A 19,822-nucleotide genomic window follows, 5' to 3' on the forward strand; every position below is an offset into this window, starting at 1 on the left:
GATGTAAATGAGATTAACTCATCTTTTCTTATCTATCTATCACCCACTGTTCATCACTGCACACTGGCTATTTCTAGGTATCAGAGGCACAATAGTTTTACCATCTCCTAAGGATATACACTTCCTAAGGACACTACGGAAAAATCTGGGGAAGGAATGTTAAGGGTTGAGGGGTTTTTTAATGCTTTCCTGTTTGTCTTTCATTTGAAATCAGCATTTCTTCTTAAAAAGAAAAAAAAGACCAACTTTTAGCTCCATTACAATTTATGTTCTTTCCCTGCCTCGAATACCAGGAATTGGCAGAATCCTGGTTTTTCCCTACCTCCTCCATAGAGACCTTCCCTAAGAAATTCTTTCCAGCCTGAACTTCTATAGCACTTAACTACGTGCACCACTCGTTACAGCTCTTAATCACATCCTATCTTGTATGGCTCCTCAGTTATTCCGTACATCACTGAGCTCTTCAACAACTAAGCCATAAAGGGCTTCAGGGCAAGGGCTGGGTCTAATGCCCACAGCCTGAAGCACCTGACTTTGTGCCAGCACACACCAGAAACTTAATACATTCGTGCAGAATTTAATCCGGTCCTCTCCGATAAGCTGTGCATGCTAGGACTACAATTTGTCACTGAATGTGAACTTCACTTATATCCATGAAGCACGTCACTTTTCTTCAAAAGTCCTATCCACTAAGTGGAGTTTTCTTAACATGAACATTCTCAAAGTAGATTAAGTTTAATCTCCCTTCAGTGGGGCTTTCAGCCCAAAATATGTGCATCCTTCCCTTTTCTGAGTCAGAAGTGTGAAACTACACTCCCAACTTCCCCTCATGTGACAATGCTCCAAGATTTCAAAGTGCCTTGAGAACTCATCTTAAAATAGGTAAAGAAAGATAATAATATCTAAATCTTACAAATAATAATATCTAAAGAATATCTAATAAGAATATCTCAAACTTGTAAACTGTTTAACCATGAACTGTGCACAATTCTGAGTACTATTCTGCACACCAGCCTATGCAGTCATTGAGGGCAACAAATATTAGACTTTTCTTAGTGCAGTTTCCTCTCGCTTTATTCTGACACAGTGACATTGTGACTCATGACCAACACAGCTAGGGCATTCAATCAAAAGTTTGGTCCATTCAGTTTTTAAAATTAGTCTGCATTGATCCCACAAATATCAAACACCTATAAGGTTACTGAATGTTTTGCTTCTGAACTGATCATTTTTATTTCAAGCTGTAGACTGAATAAGGCCCCTTCCCCCACTGAAAACACAAGTGATGTTCACCTTCCCACAGACTGCATTATATCCAGCAACAACGGGGCTGCCAAGTCTGGGCTTAGGTGAATGAATGTGGAAAGGACCACAATGGCCAGCCCAAGGGTTTCCTCGTCATATTCTTCAAGAATGGCCCCACAGTCATGGCATCTGCAAAGAAAACAGAGGAACGCTGTCCACGAAAGCCGGCAATGTTTCCAAGACATAACAAAGTATATACAGCCATTTCTGGTGAGTCTTGGAGAAGTCCCCAAAGTCCCTGAAAGTCTGCTATTTAATGCGGTCCCACTCTCATAATCAATAGTAGACTCCAATGCCACCCTCACCGTAGACACAGAAACAGCACACACGGCGGAAATCAGGAAGGTTCTTTAAATCACTGAAAAGATTCAACTCACAAGCATCTGGCCCACAGTGAGTGCCAATCAGAATAACAGTTTGGAGCTTCTGGTTGAGGAATTTCGTGCATGTAAAGTTATTGCTAGAGATAGTGACTAGATATTTTTTTCATTTGTTGAAAAGAAAAATGCCTTAGGCACAAATGGAAGCTTTCCTAAGCTGTCAGCTTGAAAAATGTCCCATTTGTGGAGGCAAGATAGGGGGGTTAAGCCAAGAGAACACTCTAGAAAACCTGGGGAGTCTGGATCATAGTCTCTTCCCTACCACTCACTTAGATCAGCCTTACGAGCTCCCCACGCCTACTCAGTGTAGTGTGTAAAAACACAATGGCCCTGCTCCTACATGCCTTCCAACTTATTGCTCTTTGTAGTGTCTAATGTAGGTTCAATTTAGTTCATCTCAACCAAAGCCACAGCCCTTCTATTCAGCCACAGCTAGTCAGCTTTACAAAGTGAAGGGGAAAGCCTCCTGGGAAGAGCGAGTGAACTAGAGCACAATCACTAGCACAAACTTATTTAGGAACTTCCTAAATGCAAACTATATATATGAAGTCCCTGGAGGCGCCTGGGTGGCTCAGTCAGTTAAGTGTCCAACTTCGGCTCAGGTCATGATCCCACGGTTTGTGAGTTCGAGCCCTGAGTCGGGCTCTGTGCTGACAGCTCAGAGCCTGGGGCCTGCTTCAGATTCTGTATCTCCTTCTCTCTCTGCCCCTCCTCCACCCACGCTCTGTCTCACTCTGTCTCTCAAAAATAAATAAACATAAAAAAAAAAAATTAAATCATGAAGTCCCTGGCAAACGGACCTTTTTAAAAATAGAGGATTCACATTTGGAACTGAGAAAGAAGAGAAACGGAGTGCACACAAAGATTGGGACATGGAGGAGTACACAAATGGGGACATTGTACCGAAGGAGGAGCCAAGAAGAGCCCTCCTCTCGCAGCGAGGTGCTCCCCACGTGGACATTCCAAGGCAGCTCTTCACGGTGGACACCTTCACTTCTTCAGTAATGACCGCTGGCTGTGGCCAGCTGCACGGATCTTCACGCCGGCCCCTGACAACACACACTCTTCCTCCCTTTATCCCAACCTACCCAACATGCCACCAAACTTGGAATCCTGCAAGTCTTATTCTTTACCATACTCACTGAACAGGCACCTGTGTGCCAGGCAAGGTATAGGGAGCTTAGAGTATAAAATACAGAAGAAAGAGTCCCAGGCCCCTAAGGGACTCCTACTCAATTAAAGAACCCATGTGTATAAGCAACTAAATAATCAAAATACAATGTGGTAAGCAGTAGAATAGAGAGATGTAGTAAATACTATGGAGATTAGGACAATGGTATGATGAATTCTGCCTTGTGCAGTCAGGGACACTTTGCCTTTAGCTGGGTCCTGAGGCATGAATAGTTGTTCACCAGGCACAGAAAGTCCAGAGAGAAGGGCACCTATGTAATCACAGACGGGAGAACACATCAGGCATGCTCTGGAGAAGGGGAGGGGGCTGGGGAAAGAGCTCCCGGTGAGGAGTGGTAAGGCCGTACCTTCACAATCTAAAGGGCCTTTATTATGATCAAAGGCATTTGCACTTTATCCCAGAAGAGATCTGGGGATATTGAAGGCCGACAAACTGAGAGGTGACCTTACTAGTTTGGGATTCAGAGAAAGGATACTGCTGGCAGGATGGGAATAAGAATCAAGTCTCAAACTGAGTCCGATCCTAACAATCTGAACCTTCTAATAATCAGTAAGTGGATATTATTTGCATTTTTGTCCAGACTGAAAAGGAACGTGCCCTGGCAGAAACAGATGCTGTCCGTGCAATGAGACTACGTTTCTGAAACAACAAGTGCATATGAACACTTGTGGCTATGGTCAGTTGAAGAACACGTCATGACGTAAAGCACTGCATGACTCCTCTGGTGCTTTCTCACAACCATGGTGAGTGAACTATCAGACTCTGTAAACACGGGGAGCGGAATGACTGTGTGAGCTTACTTATCTGTCATCACCGTCGGCTGCTCGTCCGTGAATTCTTCGGGTGCCGGCACAAACATACTGACGATGCTGGGCGCTGACAGCAGGCTGGATTTCGTGGCACCTGGGTGAGCAGCAATGAGACACCTGGTGAATAAAGGTCTGTTTCTGGGGGCCGGGAAAAGCCCCATCCTCCTCTTAGAAATCTTCCCAAGATCACACGGGATGTGACATGATCAGCAACACTGCATTGTGGTAAACCCTCAAAGGTAAAATGAATTCAAGAAAGACTGCGATTTGTTTCTGTTTGTAGGATTTCAAGAGCTAGACTCCTAGCTCTCCCTTTGCCTTCTGACTTGGAGGACATCAGAAAGAGCTCAGGTGTACCAACAGGGGACGAAGACAAAAGTGGAAAAAGGGGGAAATCTATTCAAGGGCACCCTCAAATGAGTTACAGCCCTTATTTTCTAGGCATAAAGGGAAGATGTCCTTATGATCCTACATTTCCCGAATTGCAAATGTGTACCAACCCTAAAATGCTGCCAATTTGAGAAGAGAATAAGATCCCAGAACTCTACTTAAGTAAGGGGAGGTGTTTGAGCTATCAAATATCAGAACAGCTTTCTACTTTGGAAATTAGTATCATAAGCCCTGAAGCAAAAGACTTCATTTTTCAAACTGAAATATTTATGAGTGAAATATCAAGTGTTTTGAAGGAATCATCCAGTGACTTCAGCTAATAAATACCGGAGTTTAAAACTTTGGGTTTTGATGCCTTCAAAGAAATCTAAGGCAGGAATCTTGGCAACATGCTCTAGTGATAAGTGCATCTAAAGAGCCAGCTGACCATTCTCTATTAAGGAAACCACCAGGGCTGGACTGATTCTCCAGGAACAGTGGAAACGAGGCACTCCAAGAAGAATCTCAAAGGAACAATCCAGGATAACGTCACGTTCTGCAGACTGATAACTGGGACTCAAGAGTTTTTCAGACAGCAAAGAATGCAGAAAATCTCAAGGGTCATTAAAGAATCTATTTCTCTTCTTTCCCATCCGTAAGATGGAGGATGCAAAAGCTGAGAAGCCAGATACTAAGAAGAAACCTGAAGCAAGGAGGCTGATGCTGGTGGCAAGGTTAAGAAGGGCTAGGTGGCAAGACTAAAACGCCAAAGAAGGGGAAGCCCTGTCCTAGTCAGAGGAGTTGGAAGATATTCCTGATCAGCTATGTATTCCAGAAATACCACATACAAAAGGAAGTATTCAGCAACTAAGTCTAGGGTTGAAAAGAAAAAGAATGAGAAGGCTCTTGCTGTTGTTACAAAACCAGTCAGTGGTGACAAGAATAGTGGTACCCGAGTGGTTAAACGTCACAAAATGCCTAGGTATTATCCTACTGAAGATGTGCCTCAAAAGCTGTCGAGCCACAGCAAAACCCCTTTCAGTCAGTACATGAGGAAACTGTGAGCTAGAATCACTCCTGAGACCTTCTTGATCATCCTCAGTGGACACCACAGAGGAAGAGGGTGGTTTTCCTGAAGCAACCGAGCAGTGACTTGGTATTTGTGACTGGACCTCTGGACCTCCATCAAAGTTCCTCTGCATGGAACATACCAGAAATTTGTCATCACCACCTCCACCAAAATTGGTATCAGCAGTGTGAAAATTCCAAAACGTTTCATTGAAGCTTACTTCAAGAAGAAGCTGCATAAACCCAACACCAGGAAGGGGAGATCTTCGACACGGAGGAAGAGAAATACAAGGTTATAGGGCAGCGCAAGGTTGACCCAGAAAGCTGCGGACTCGCAAATTCTGCCAAAAACCAAAGCTGTTCCTCAGTTTTAGGGCTACCTCCAGTCTGTGTTTCTGTGTTTTCTTTCACAAATGGAGTTTATCCTCACAAATCGGTGTTCTAAATTTCTTACAAAGAACCTAATTAAATAATTGATCGATTTACAAAAATAAATAAACGGTTTCTCATCAAGAATTGGTAATTCAGTGCTGAAAAACAAAACAAAATTGTATGATCTTCCCATAAATAGGAGAAAAATAATGATTCAGGGAACTGGTTTTGAAAAGAAATAACGTAAAAATTTTAGAGACCTAGTGAAGTAGGCAATGTATTTCAATATGAGGGAGAAAAAGAAAAAGGGCATTGAAGCCTCTGAAGAATCAAGATGCTTCCACACTGTACAGACTCCCTTACCTGATCAAAGGCTACAAAGTGTGTTTATGAGAAGCAGGAGGCCCTGTAGACCCAAACAGCAAAGGAAAGTATCTAAAAGCATCTTTATGTCACTTCCAAATGTCCCTCATGGGCATCTAATTTTACTATGATATTTAACAGCTATTTCTGAGTAACATTCGTTCCTACCTGTACCCAAGTGTATCATTAAAAAGGATCTCCAGTTGTTCTCATCACGATGGTGCTTTGAGTTGAAGCAACGGTATTTATGATTGTAGCATAACTATAAACTGATGGAAAATAGAAAAGGCAAGAACTGGGCCAAGATAAAAGGTGGCATGATTGATCATTAAACACTAAGGTAAACAGCACAAAGTCACTTCAAGTAACCAAAACACAGAAGGTTGAAGTCCAATATTCCACATTTCTTAGACATTGACAGCCATGCCTACCAGATGCCAAAATGCCTGTGCTAAAAGTAGAAAAATTCAGCCCACAAGATGGTGATATATACACAGTTTTACTAGGAATGAGAAATTGAACAAAAGACCATGGGGGAGGGGAAGAAAACAAAATGGTTAGAGAGGGAGGGAGCCAAAACATAAGAGACTCCTAAAAACTGAGAACAAACTGAGGGTTTATGGGGGGTGGGAGGGAGGGGTGGGTGGGTGATGGGTATTGAGGAGGGCACCTGTTGGGATGAGCACTGGGTGTTGTATGGAAACCAACTTGACAATAAATTTCATAATAAAAAAAAAAAGAAAGGAAAAAAAAAAACCTCTTGAGTGGAGGCTTTCAGAAGATTATTACCAATTACTATTAAATAGAAATCACAATTCAAATCAAGAAAAGGGATGGAATCAAAGTCATGTGGGTGGTTTCAAGCCAATTATTACCCAACACAAATGCCAAGACAATAGCATTTTTAGTGTTTTTGACAATAGCATTGTGAAGTTGCTTATTCATGTGACAACACAAAATATGTCATGCAATATTTATGGCAGTCATCTATAAAAGATATTGGGTGCTGGCTCCCATAAGGCAACATTAGCTGAATCAATGGATTTCTGAATATTGCTAATAATATGGGAGCAGACTAATGTATAAAAAGAAGGTGGGAACCATAAAAGGAAGCTATAAGACCTCAGCTACTTTTTGTTAGAGCTGAGTTACAACTAAGTCTGTAATATTAAAGGCAATCCCATTATCCCCCAGTTGTGGGCAATACTTCTGGATAGTACCACTATGGTTCCCTTACTGAATACCCAAAGTGCACTCTATATGGAACTGGGAACAGAACTAGAAGGTTCTCAGAGACTTGAATAAAGAGAAGACTTCCTCCAAAGACCAAACCCAAAGCTGGAGATTTTGACCAAAGCCCCTTTGGGAATCTTAGAGATAGGGGATATTATAAAGGTGTTGGTTTGTCTCAAAGCACACATGTACCCATCAGTCCCTTAGCTACATCAATGGACTTCTTCAGTTTACTGTGAAAGAGACTCACTTTCTGTCTTTGTTCCCATGACCTCATTCCGTTTTTGCTGCTACTAACTTGGTCACTGGACCGTGGATAAGCACCAGAGTTGTTTGACCATCCTGACTTCTGTTCATAAAAGCTTTTCCTAGGCCCGTAAGTGAGAAGGGTCTCACCGCATACAGGGGCTAAAACTGCTACTCATTGCCCAATGAATATTAGCAAATGCCAAAGATAAATGTCTCCTCATTCCTAAGGAAAATTAGAAGAATGGTATGGTTCTGAGTGATATGGTCCTAAATAATAAGTCTGCTTGATTTAAGGAGCTAGCTAAGAGATGTGGTCATAGTTCATTTGTTTATTTGGTTTTTGTTTTTTGTTTTTTTTACAAATGATGGTGAACCTTGCTTTATGAATTGAAAAAGAACGAAAGTAATGATTAACTAGCCATGAGAAGAATTTTGAAAATACATATTCTGATGATCTTGGCACAGATTTATCTTCAGCTTCCTCCTATGAGCAGCATAAAGCCCAGTGTGTATTTGGTGCAATTTCCAATTTCAGATTTCAAAGAAGCTATTCATCTCTGATCTCAGCATTCTACACTTGATCTTACCCAAAAGGCCGAGAAGTGATCTGATCTCAGCATTCTAGAATGAACACAGATAAGCTAGACCATGTTCAGAGAAGTTACACAACAATACAGACACCTGACATGTATTAAGAAGAATACCAAAAGACCCAGGGACAGTGGTCTACAGAAGATTGAGGGGATACGCAATGCATGGCTCTTTTCAAATGTCTGAAAAATTATGGGAGAGACTAGACTTGTTTTGTGTGGCCCCAACGGTTAGAAAGTCACCCTAAGGAAGAACTTTCTGTCGATAATGGTCAAAGATGAGGTACCATGCATTCCCAGCCCCTGGAGGTATTTTAGCAAAGGGTGGATCCACTCCCTGGAGCTGCTGAAGAAGAGCTTTCAGCCCCCGCTAGGGGACCGGGTGATTGACATACACAGTGTCTTCCAGCTCATCCAGTCTGAGATTCCACAGCTCAACTAACCTCTCATTCTCAATGGTTGTCCCTCCAGGTCAGGGTTTAGGCACATCGGCACATTGCATTGGCGTTTCCCGGGCTGTATCTGTTCTGTGGATAAATAGAACATTTCAGTCTTCAGTGTGGTCAATTTATCACAACTCACAACACAGAGAATTTAACAAATAATTTCTTGGGGCCGTTTTTTTTTTTTTTTTTGGTCATTGTTATTGTTGATTATTGATATTTACAGGAAACATCCTAGATGTTAGGGGAGGGTTGTCTGGGCTTTCACTACAAACCTTTCATTCAGGTATATGAAGTGCAATTAAAAGCAGGAGAGCATCTAAAACTGCCCCCCAAAAAGTGCAGATTTTCTACCTCCTCACCAAGAAAGCTCAGATACTATCATCTCTTGATATGAAATGAAAAAAAAAAAAAACCAACTGAAAGGCTAATGTACAGCCATGAAATAAATGTATTATGCAACTCAGTAAATATATAAGTGATCATTTGAGGCAATGGCCAGAAAAGTCATACAGAAAACATGTGGAACTGGTAGCAAGGACATGGCAGATGTTTCACTGAGGGCTGGGGAACAGAAAGAAGGGAACAGGGGAAGAAATGGAGGAGTGGTGCTTCCGGAACACTTGTTTCCTATGAAAGATGAGACAAAGAAGCAACCATCGGATGTGCATGGATGGAGAAGAGGCAGGTATTCAACGAGCAAGCAGGTGCATGCTGAGGTGAATCGATCATGACCCAGGTTTTAGACTGCCTTTCACAGTGTCTACGTGATTAGACTTGTTCCTCTGGGGACCAGTGAGTCACTGAGTCGACACGTGTAGTATAAAGTGGCACACCACCTAATACCGAACTCTACATTCATCGATTCTCCCGTGGTCTTAGATGCGGGGAAAACTTTTTGTGGCACTAATAAAAACAGGCGCATTGAGATGACGCTCCAGTGGGACTTGGTGGCTAGAGAACCAACTTGGAGAATGGAGAACAAGCCCAGGAAAACGGGTGAAAGAAATTCAGGCAGCATGTCAATGGTGAGTATTAAGTGAGAAGCCAGAGTGATGTGAACAAGGCTGAAGTTTGGCTGAATGGGAAACATTCAGTTAAGTGGGTTATTTGGCATCATGTAGATTTTCTAAAATTAAAATTTGGGTTTGACATTGAGATCTTTTTGCCTTTTTATAACTCCACTAAGTCAATCAAACTAGGTTGCACTTGTAGTCTGAATCTGGAATGGTTAGCTTAGACTGAGGTACTTGCTACAGAAAACAGAAGCATGGTAAAATAATCTTCAGAGCCCCAGCTCAACCTACCAAAAGTGGGGGGTGGGGGAGGCATTAAATTATCAGAGAACTAACCAAACAAATGCTTCCATTCTCAGTTAATCACATAGTTTCATCTCAGTAGAGGGAGAAACAGAGGGGCACCTGGGAGGCTCAGTCAGTTAAGCGTCTGAGTCTGGATTTTGGCTCAGGTCATGATCTCATGGTTCGTGAGTTCAAGCCCCACATTGGGCTCTGCACTGTGGGATTCCCTCTCTCTCTCTCCCTCTCTCTGCCCCTCCACCACCCCCACCTCACTCTCAAAGTAAATAAATAAAGAGAGAAACACAGTCCTCTCTGGTGTGGACAGAAAGACCCCACCTAGACCCAGTCAGCTGTCAAAGCTGGTTATCCTATCTTTCTCCTTGTCTCTCTTGCCTGTTGGCTTTGGGCCATTACATTTTTCACTACCACTTACCACCAAAAAGAAGATAAAACAAGAAACCTTTAAAATGTTAAGAACTCTTATAAAGGCCAGGAGAGTTGAAACTATTGGTTAAATGTAGGCTTGGGTATGGTGTGGGGGCCTAATTTATCTAGCTCTCCTTTTTGGAAAAAAACAATGGATGGGGGTGGGGGAGATAAGATAAAATGTATGTGATGATTATAGTTTTGAAAAAATGACAGTATGTCAATATTTTGGTTTTGTAGACATAATTCCCGGCCATAAGGAAGGATATTGAAATAATAATCTCATATAACTATGGCCAGAAAGTCCTAAACCAAGACACGAAAATAGTCTGGTACAGGTGTTGGTCCCCAGAGCATACCACTATAATAAACTGTATCACTTTCATAGTGCATGCACGTTGCAAAGTGCTTTCACATATGTCATCTTGTAACTCAAATGGCCCCTGTGATTAGAAAAGAGAAACACGAAAGGCAGGCACTCAAAAGAGCAGGCTTGCAAGTTGTACGTGCTCGGAACGTGGTAACAAAGTTTAGAAAATGCAGAGTGATCATGTTTAAAATAGACATGTCATGGCAGCCAATTCTTACTTTAAAATTGAGGTTAGATGCAATGCCACTATATAAGCATGAGGGTGTCCAACCTGGTGGCCCTGCCGACTGAAGTACAGAGCTCATATTCCCAAACCTACCGGCGGATCATGACATCGCTAAGCTATGTTGTTAGTATCAGTATTAGTGCTAATATTCCCTTATTTGGGGTACTTTACAACATAGAGAATATTGGTAAACTGGTGTTTCTGTTTGTTAATCCGCATTATAAAATCATAATTCCACTCCCTTCTATAGGCATTTACGTTGTTTAACCCCCAGATAGGTAACCTAATATCTGGAATCCGGGTCTTAGAAGAGAAAGAGTTGGACCAGCCTAAACGGACAGACAGGTGGCTCTAGAGCACTGGGAAAGTTTAAATGGACTTATTCATTACCGTAGGTTTAAAAGAAAAAAAATTATTTGAACCACAAAACACAAGAGAAACATCTAATCCTTAACACGAGAGAGCAGAGGGGACACACAGAAAGTGGCATTAGCTGATCTGAGAGGTAAAACAAGAAGAAAAGGCTTGACCCACCAGTGTCCCAGTTGCTGATGTTATGGGGGGCGCTAGACTGATGCTCCAGCTGTCGCTTCATTAACTGGCTCATTGTTAGAGCTCCCAGGGATCCCCTTTTCATCTGCCTATACTGAGCTATATGGAGGAAATTAGGACATCATTACTAGGGGGCATAAATTTCCACAGCACACAAAGGCTCTACAAATCCATATAGAATCTTAATTGAATCTTTATTGGCGACTTGTAATTGTTCAGCAAATTGTATGCTCTTGTCCTAGGCAAAAACTAAGGCACATTGCTATTCCCGGTGCCTTTCTTCCCTCAGTAAAAAAAGAAACAGTGCCTATGAGCATTTATCTGTAGTCTGTAGAATACCTACAGTTGCAACAATGTGGTTACTTTCATTTACTTTTTCATTTCTACACTCTGCCTTGTTCCAGAAAGGATTTAAGGCATATAATACTACTTTGAATTTAAAGCTTAACTTCTTTTAAAATGGAGCTTGTGCGTCCATAGTTTAAGGCTCCATTATATCCCCGTAAGGTGCCCATATATATGTGTATACATGTATGTTTTGGACTAAAATGACACATATCAACCCCAATTTTTAGAGAGGGAAATTGAAACAAATGAAATTATGTTACTTGGGAACCGAGTAGCAAATGGGGTGGTCATAAAATCAAAACATGCTGACTCCAAAGTCAATGCTGTTTCAATCTCTGGGTGAGCCTCTGCCTACTGTTTCGGAAATGTGAATCGAATCACATTCCACAGGTGTATTCCAGTACACATCTTTGTTTTAGAAAATAATGGTAATATTTTTATCCTGCGATTTAAGCATTGACAAATGCCCCACCAAAGAAATGTCAAGTTATGAGCATTTCCAAACCAGAAAAACAATGAAAAAACACTTCTGCCAGTAGACTGTTGAGTGAAAAAGCAACTTGCCTCCTACCCTCCTATTCCTCTGTCAGTGTCCCCATCGGTCTCTGCCACCAGCCCAGTGAGAAAAGCAGAGAATCAGTGGTGTGCCTTTTCTACATGATCCCAAACTCCTGGACATTTGAGAGCATGTGGTTATTCACTCTCTTATGAGGACAATTTCAGAAACCGAAGTTCTGAACTGCAGGCCCTAGAAGGGGATGGTAGAAACCGGGATGAGTGGATGGTCCCTGGAAAGCTTTAAATGTTATACCCAGGCTTCACAATCACCATACCAAGACGGCAACTTGGTGAGATGTGAAATCAATTATAACATTTTGAATGTAATTAGCATGCTGTTTGATTCATGGTAGTCATGGCATGGTTAGCTACAGAAGGATCATCTAGCAAACTGATCCAGAGAGAGGGGTGTGATGGGAATTCTTGTGTCTTGGAATCCATGTCAGCTAAATTCACCAACATGGGAAATCTCTGATTCTTGTTGACTGGCGGAATTTACAATGTTATGACTCACTGGAAATGGTGCAGCTTCAGGTAAAATACAAAAGCAGAAATCTTCTAGAAGGCTTAACCAATTTAAAAATTAGCATGCTCAAAAGAGGACTTAAAACCTCTAGTGATTTCATAATTTCTCCAATTCTCAGTTGTTCGTAAAGACAGCAGAATTCCGAGAGTAAAAACCCTTAACGTTTAGCTCCGTGTGTGGGGTGCCTGGCATAATGCCTCCAAGAACACACCAGCAAGAGCCATCTAATACATGCTTTTAATGGAGAGGAGGACGAAGGTGCAAGCGTAATGAGGTACTATGCTAACTCCAAAGAAGCCAGACTCAGTCATGACGTTAGGATCATGAGACAGTGGATACACTTATTTTACGACACATTTAACTAGCACTCAAGTCAAGCCGACTTAGCCACCCTATCCCAATTTATACCCAACTTGGAATTCTAATTAGAATTTGCTATCTTCTTTTTTTTTTAGATGACTCATGTAAATTAGGAGGAGACAGAATACACTTGCATGATTTTAGTATGTGGGCTTAAAAGTGGGCGTTTTATTATGTTATCAACAGACTTTCATGACAAAAGAGCAATTACATTCAGAACCAGCTGTCCTTCCCTGCTACCAAAAGGGCAAGTAACTGTCACTTGAAAACACCTTCTTAGAATTTCTATAATCTCTATTATAAGTGAATTTGAGTTATTCTAAGGCAGTGGGTTATACCAAAAAAGAGCACGGACTTGCAAATCAAACAGACCTAGCATCAATCCCTGTCTCTATCACTTAGTAGACACCTGACTTTAGGTGAGTCACTTAGCCTCTGTAGCCTCTGTTTCCTGGTCTATAAAATGGGGTCAATAACACCTGCCATGCGAGGCTGATGTAAGGATTAAGTAAGATAACAATGTGTGTAACCATTTGGCACAGCGCCCAGCCAAAAGTACCAAATAAATGGTGGCTATTATTACTACTATGACTATAAAATCCTTGAACAAGGGGTGTCTCTTATTTATTCACCTTTGACCCTCAGTCGCAAGCACAGGGCCCGGCACCTGGCAGACAATATATAGTTGGTGAATGAACGAATGCATGAATGGATGAATAATGAAGATGACGAGGCTGTTCCATACTACCAGTCCAGCACTTAAGTTAGGATCTTTATTTGGTCTTCAGGATCATCCTCATTTAAAAGACAGAGAAAAATTAACCAGCTCCTCAGGCAGCGTTCACATGGAACACAAAATAGGCCAGCGCGTGGCATGAGGGCTGGCAGGAAGTGCACCTCTGTATCTCTGATTCCTGCTGAGAGCCTCCCATGCTAGAGTCCCTTCACTGGCCCCACTGAGCCAGGTGGACACCTTACTGTCACCTCAACGGAACTCATGCTCTTCAAGGACCAGATCTAGGACCCGACCACAGAAGGCAGTTTCAAAACAGTTGCCTCCTACAGATCCTGTAGAATTTCATGCCATTTGTATTTTCAGATCCAAAAGGGCTAGATTCAATCATGACACCGGGATCATGGTATATCTGCTACATTTATTTTATGATAATTTAGATAACATTGTGTCAGTGATGGAAGTGATTCAAATTGAACACAGGTGTTCAATGTAAAATTCTGTCACAAACAGTGCTTTTCGTTTATCCCAAAACTAGTTCCGTGCCTTAGGTTTAGGCTAGTCACACACAATTCTTATTTTATTTAGTTATGAAATTCGGTGATTAATCCGTAACAAATTAGGATTCTTGGCCAATCAGTAACCGTAGTGATTTAGCAAACACTTGAGATATTGATGAAACTGAGCCCATGCCTCAGGATCTCTGAGATCTTACAGCAGAGTGTCTGTCACCCAGGAAGCTAACACAACATGTATAAAAAAAAACCCCGCCAATACCAGGAGTGTGAAAATTGAAAACAATGCAGTAGTTATTGCTCCAAAATCAATGTATAGGTGAAGCGATCACCAAAGGGAATCTTACTTGATATTGAGGAATGGCTACTTGTTTCTGGCACCCCTGCTTCTAATGTTGGGGCAGATGAGGATTCTCGTGGCATTTCCAAAGTTGAAAGTCCTTTAGTAGAGGGATCTACAAACAGAAACATTATTTAAAGCTCAGGATATTGAGTAAAAGCAAGGTCAAGAACCTTTTCCATATCTTTTCCCTCTTGCCTAATACACCCATTCGAATCATTCTGTATGTTCTGGCCCTGTTAATTACTTTAACAGAATTTTATATACACACTGGTTTCAAAATTCCCCGGAGAGTTGCTTCCACATTACCCTCTGCATCTGTGGATATGCCTCCCAGAGATTAACAACAGAGCAATTACAGAGTTAAAGCTCCAAGCATGCCCCTCCCGCATATCCTCAAGCAGGTTACTTAGCCTTTCCAGCACTGAATTTCTTTTCATCCACTACCTAAAGACGGTTACAGTTCATTCCACCATTCCACTTTGTCCTGGCAGTATCCTACTCACTAACTACATCTCAATTATACAGACAATTTTTCCTCCAGAAGATCTTCAAGATAACCCTTTCCCCCCAAAAAATACAAGCCAAAATATGGGTCATGTGATCCTCTTACGTAATCTCTGAACACCCTGTCCTTAACCTTTCCCAAACTTAACACACTATAATGGAATTCTCTGTATACTTGTCTATAACCTTTGCTAAGCTGTAAGTATTGCAGAGCAGAGATTGTATCTAACTTGGAATAAACAGTATTAACTCAGGTTTTCTATTTTATTCGTTGCGCAAGAAACAGACCATATCATGTGCTCCTTCTGTTTGACAAACGTATCTAAGAGGAGATATCTTCTGCGTATACTATTGTCTTCTCAATCTATCAGTAATGGGAAACAAGCTGTTCCACATTATTCCAGGTAAAGATGATCCTTTAAAACTTGATAGTTTATCATAGCAAACCCCCTAAAATTCTTTACAAACGTCTCTGCCACCTTAAAGCAACACTATATACTGAAGAGTGAGCAGCCTGGCGTTACCCTATAGGCTTCCATGAATGTTCCATGCTATCACCTGGGGGCGCCCCTCCTACATGGCTTCAAGTTCTCAAGCTTCACGGTGATTCAGTCCCATTCTTTTTATATTGTCAGTTTTTCTCTTGTCCAGGGTAAGTCACCATACACTCATCCATATGTACATCTGAGGTATGCAGATGCGAGTCTATTATTAGATGATCACTAAACTTGTAGGGAATGAAAGTAAAATTGATCCTGGGTGAGATCCTGGGAGGAAAGTTTTCAAGCACTGATGCTAGAACATCCGCTTTTTGACTCTCAGAGGTCTTTCTGAATAGATATGATTGCCAGATTAGTAATTTATTGATTAAAAAAAATAAGTATAACTGTTACAGTGTTTCCTGCACCCTCTTGAGTAATTATGCACAAAATGACTACCTGTTTTAAATTACCTTAGTCACTAAGATATTAGAGATTAGGTTATTACTTTTCTCTTAGGTATTGTCCCCAAACCTCTAGTGAAAAACATGCACAATCAAAAAATAATAAATAAATAAATTAAATAAATACATACATACATACATACACAATCACCTCTCTTCACCCTCATCTGCCTCTGTTTTACGTATGCCTGCTGCCACGGCACAATAATCCTACCAATAATATAGAACAAGAAAGCTTAAAGTTCATTTTCGAGAATTCTTTGAAAGACCATTGAGACTTTTAGAGTTTTGCTGTGCTTATTGAAATCTTTGGTGTATCTCTAATTTTAAAGAAATGTAATTTCTTTACTGTAAGGTAGTTGTTAATAATTGCTAGTGTACAAAGATTTCATAAGCCAGGCAATTTTTGCTCAATCTTAAATCATTTTACAAAACCTTCCATTTGTATACAGTTTAAGACATACAACAAATATTTGAATAGACCTATACACTTAGCTTAAAATATTTTATTCAGTTTAAAAAAATTGTTTTAATGTTTATTTTTGAAGGATAGAGGCACAGAGCATGAGCAGGGAGGGGCAGAGAGAGAGAGGGGGAGACACAGAATCCAAAGCAGGCTCCAGGCTTTGAGCTGTCAGCACAGAGCTGACGCAGGGCTCGAACTCACAAGCTGCGAGATCATGATCTGAGCTAAAGTTGGACGCTTAACCCAGTGAGCCACCCAGGTGCCCCTTTATATTTTTATTCAGTTTTTATAGTGATGTGTAGAAAATGGCATAACCATCCGTTCAATCATCAAACATTTGCCAAAGCTGTTAGGCACTTGATATACAATCAGTAAACAAACCAGGCAAGAATCCTTGCCTTTGGGAACTTTCATTTTAGCGGGGAGAAACTGACAATAATTAATACACATAAAAGTAAATTTTAAGTTAGAAGAGCAATTCTCTGTAGAAGAGAACCAGAAAAGAAGGGACTCCAAGATGCCAGACCGGTGGAAAGGTGGGGTGTGGTCCAGGCCTAATCGGGAGCCTGGTGTTTGATCAAAGGATCAAAAGAAGTGAGAGAGTGAGCTGGGCAGACAGGTGGGGAAGGCTGTTTCAGGCTGAGGGAACAGCCAGTTGTAAAGACCCTCAGGTGAAGCTATGTGGGGAGGGCTCAAGAAATGGCAGGAGGATTTGCAGAACATGGATGGAACTGGAGGGTGTTATGCTAAGCAAAATAAGTCAGAGAAAGATACCATATGATTTCACTCATATGTGGAATTTGAGAAACTCAACAGATGAGCATAGGAGAAGCGAAGGAAAAATAAGATAAAAACAGAGGACGAAAACCATAAGAGACTCTTACATACAGAGAACAAACTGAGGCTTCCTGTGGGGGGATGGGTTAAATGCGTGATGGGCATTAAGGAGGACACTCTTCAGGATGAGCACTGGGTATCATATGTAAGACACGAATCACTGGGTTTTAGTCCTGAAGCCAAGACTACACTGTATGTTAACAAACTTGAATATAAATTTTAAAAAAAGAAATGGCAGGCAGTCACTGCAGCTGGGTAGAAGCAATGTGGTGACAGAAGCACAAAATGAAGTCAGAGAGCTAATGAGAATCAAGACCACACAGCACTTCAGGAATATAAAGGACCTAAGCTTTTACTACGGAGGAAATGGGGAGCCACTGGAGGGTTATAATCAGAGGAATGGTATAAATCTCATGTTTTAAAGGCTTGCTCCACCTGCTGTGTTGAGAAGATATGAAGACAATAAGGGTAGAAGGTAGGGGACCAGTTAGGAAGCTGCCACCACTGACCCAGGTGAGAGGTGTTGGTGGCTCAGGGCCAAGTGGAAGAAGGGGAGATGATAAGAAGGGACCAAATTCTGGGTATATTCTGAAGGTGGATTAAGGTGCCCAGACAAAATTGAGGATGCCCAGTTAAAATTTAATTTCAGATAACCAACAGATAATTTTTTATTATGACTACATCCCGTGTAATACTTGATAGATATGGCTCCAATTCTTCACTCCTCCTTGAATCCATGTCCTTTGTCATGTGACTTACAAGTTCCTCCCTCACAAGAGGCAGGGTATATTTCCCTCCTGATTTGGGGTTTGGCCAGGTGATTTGTTTTGGCTAATGAAATGTTTGCAGGCATAGCATGACCAAAGGCTTGAAAAGCACCTGTGCAATTAGGCTTGCTGTCTTGTGCCTCTGCCATCATCACGAGAGGATACTCCTGAGCTCCAAGACTCCCAGGAGGAGGTCGGCCACCCAGCTCAACTCAGCCTAGATTAGCCAATCCACAGTAACCAATAGACTGTCCAATTAAATGAGTACCCATTACTTATCCCTAGATGTTGCAGAGATTTTATGCTTGTTACACAGCATTCTTCCAGCAACTGGCAACTGATGGAGTTGTCTCAGCATACAGACAATACGTAAAATCATAAAAGTAGACGAGATCACCCAGAAGAGTGGGTGTAAACAGAGGACTGAGACTGTAGGGCACTCCCTTATTAGGGAGATAAGGAAGAATCAACAAAAGAGTTTGACAAGGACTGACCACTGAACAAGCAGAAAATAAAGAGAGTATGGTATCGGAGAAGCCAAGTAAAATGGGGAGAGGCGGGTAAGAGCTTAGAACTTACCACTGGTGACCTTGTCAAGTGATGTTTGGGTGAACCACTGGGGATGAAACTTCATAGGAATGATTAATTCTTTAGAAAAAAAAAGAGTGAGGGGTATCTAGGTGGCTCAGTCAGTTAAGCGTCCAACTCTTGATTTCAGCTCAGGTCATGATCCCAGGGTCATGAGATCAAGCCCTACATTGGGCTCCGTGCAGAGTGTGGAGCCTGCTTGGGATTCTCTCTCTCTCTACCCCTTTCCCACTGGTGCCCTCTCTCTCAAAAATAAATAAATAAACCTCAAAAATAAAAGAGAAAAGAATGGGAGAAAACTGGAGATAATGATTGTATAGGCAACTCTTTAAAACATTTTGCTAAAAGGGGAGGAGCAAAATGAGATAATAATTGGGAGAACTGGGATCAAGAGCTTTTTTTGTAAGAGAGAAAAATAAGATTATGTTCCTATGCTCACGTGAAGAATACCTTAGGAAGAAAAGCCTAAGGAGGGAGAAAGAAAGGAGAATTTCTAGGCCTATGTCCTTGAGTAGGTGAGAGAAGTGGAATCTTGTCCACATGTGGAAAGGCTGCCTTTAAACAGTAACCAGATAGTTCACCTATAGCCCAAGCCAGAAAGGCCAGGTGTACAAGTGCAGACATTGGAAGGCAGGCAGAGGAGGTAGCAGGAGGCTGTGGACATTTCTTCTGATTCTGTCAAACAGGAAGAGTAATCGAAAGTTTGGAAACACAAGTAGCCAGGACACAGTCGCTTAGGAGAATGGAAATGTGAGTGGGCCACAGAAATATGGTATGATTGCCAGGTAGTTTAAAGAGCCAGTTGAGGTCTGGCGTCATGAATCTGAAATGAGACCAGCCACTATTGGTATGTGTTTTTCTCCAGTCACACTCATCCAATACCTATCTGTACCTACTGCACCTACAGATGCTGGTAGGTGGAAAGGTGGATCTGACAAGGTTGTGTTTAGCCAAGCAAGCCTGAAAAAGCAAAGGCCAGGGAGGATGCAGCACCGGGGAGGGTTACACTGATTGACCTGAGTAAGGAAGAGGAGAGGAGACGTGAAGTATGGGAGGGACGTGAAAGACAGTAGGACTGACACAGCG

At 41.7% G+C, this 19,822-nt stretch overlaps 1 protein-coding gene and 1 pseudogene across 1 annotated transcript in view; one reads left to right on the top strand and one right to left on the bottom strand.

Moving 5' to 3' along the window:
* UNC79 (unc-79 homolog, NALCN channel complex subunit) overlaps positions 1-19,822 on the bottom strand; it is a 220,239-nt gene that overhangs the window by 68,826 nt on the left and 131,591 nt on the right. The window contains 5 exon segments of the mRNA XM_049612255.1: positions 1,294-1,434; positions 3,678-3,780; positions 8,374-8,457; positions 11,231-11,347; positions 14,636-14,743. Of these exon segments, the coding sequence (XP_049468212.1) occupies positions 1,294-1,434; positions 3,678-3,780; positions 8,374-8,457; positions 11,231-11,347; positions 14,636-14,743 (553 nt within the window).
* Positions 4,716-5,568, top strand: LOC125909224 (60S ribosomal protein L6-like; annotated as a pseudogene).

This window comes from Panthera uncia (genome assembly GCF_023721935.1).
Source record: "Panthera uncia isolate 11264 chromosome B3 unlocalized genomic scaffold, Puncia_PCG_1.0 HiC_scaffold_1, whole genome shotgun sequence".
In the NCBI taxonomy this organism is placed as follows: domain Eukaryota; kingdom Metazoa; phylum Chordata; class Mammalia; order Carnivora; family Felidae; genus Panthera; species Panthera uncia.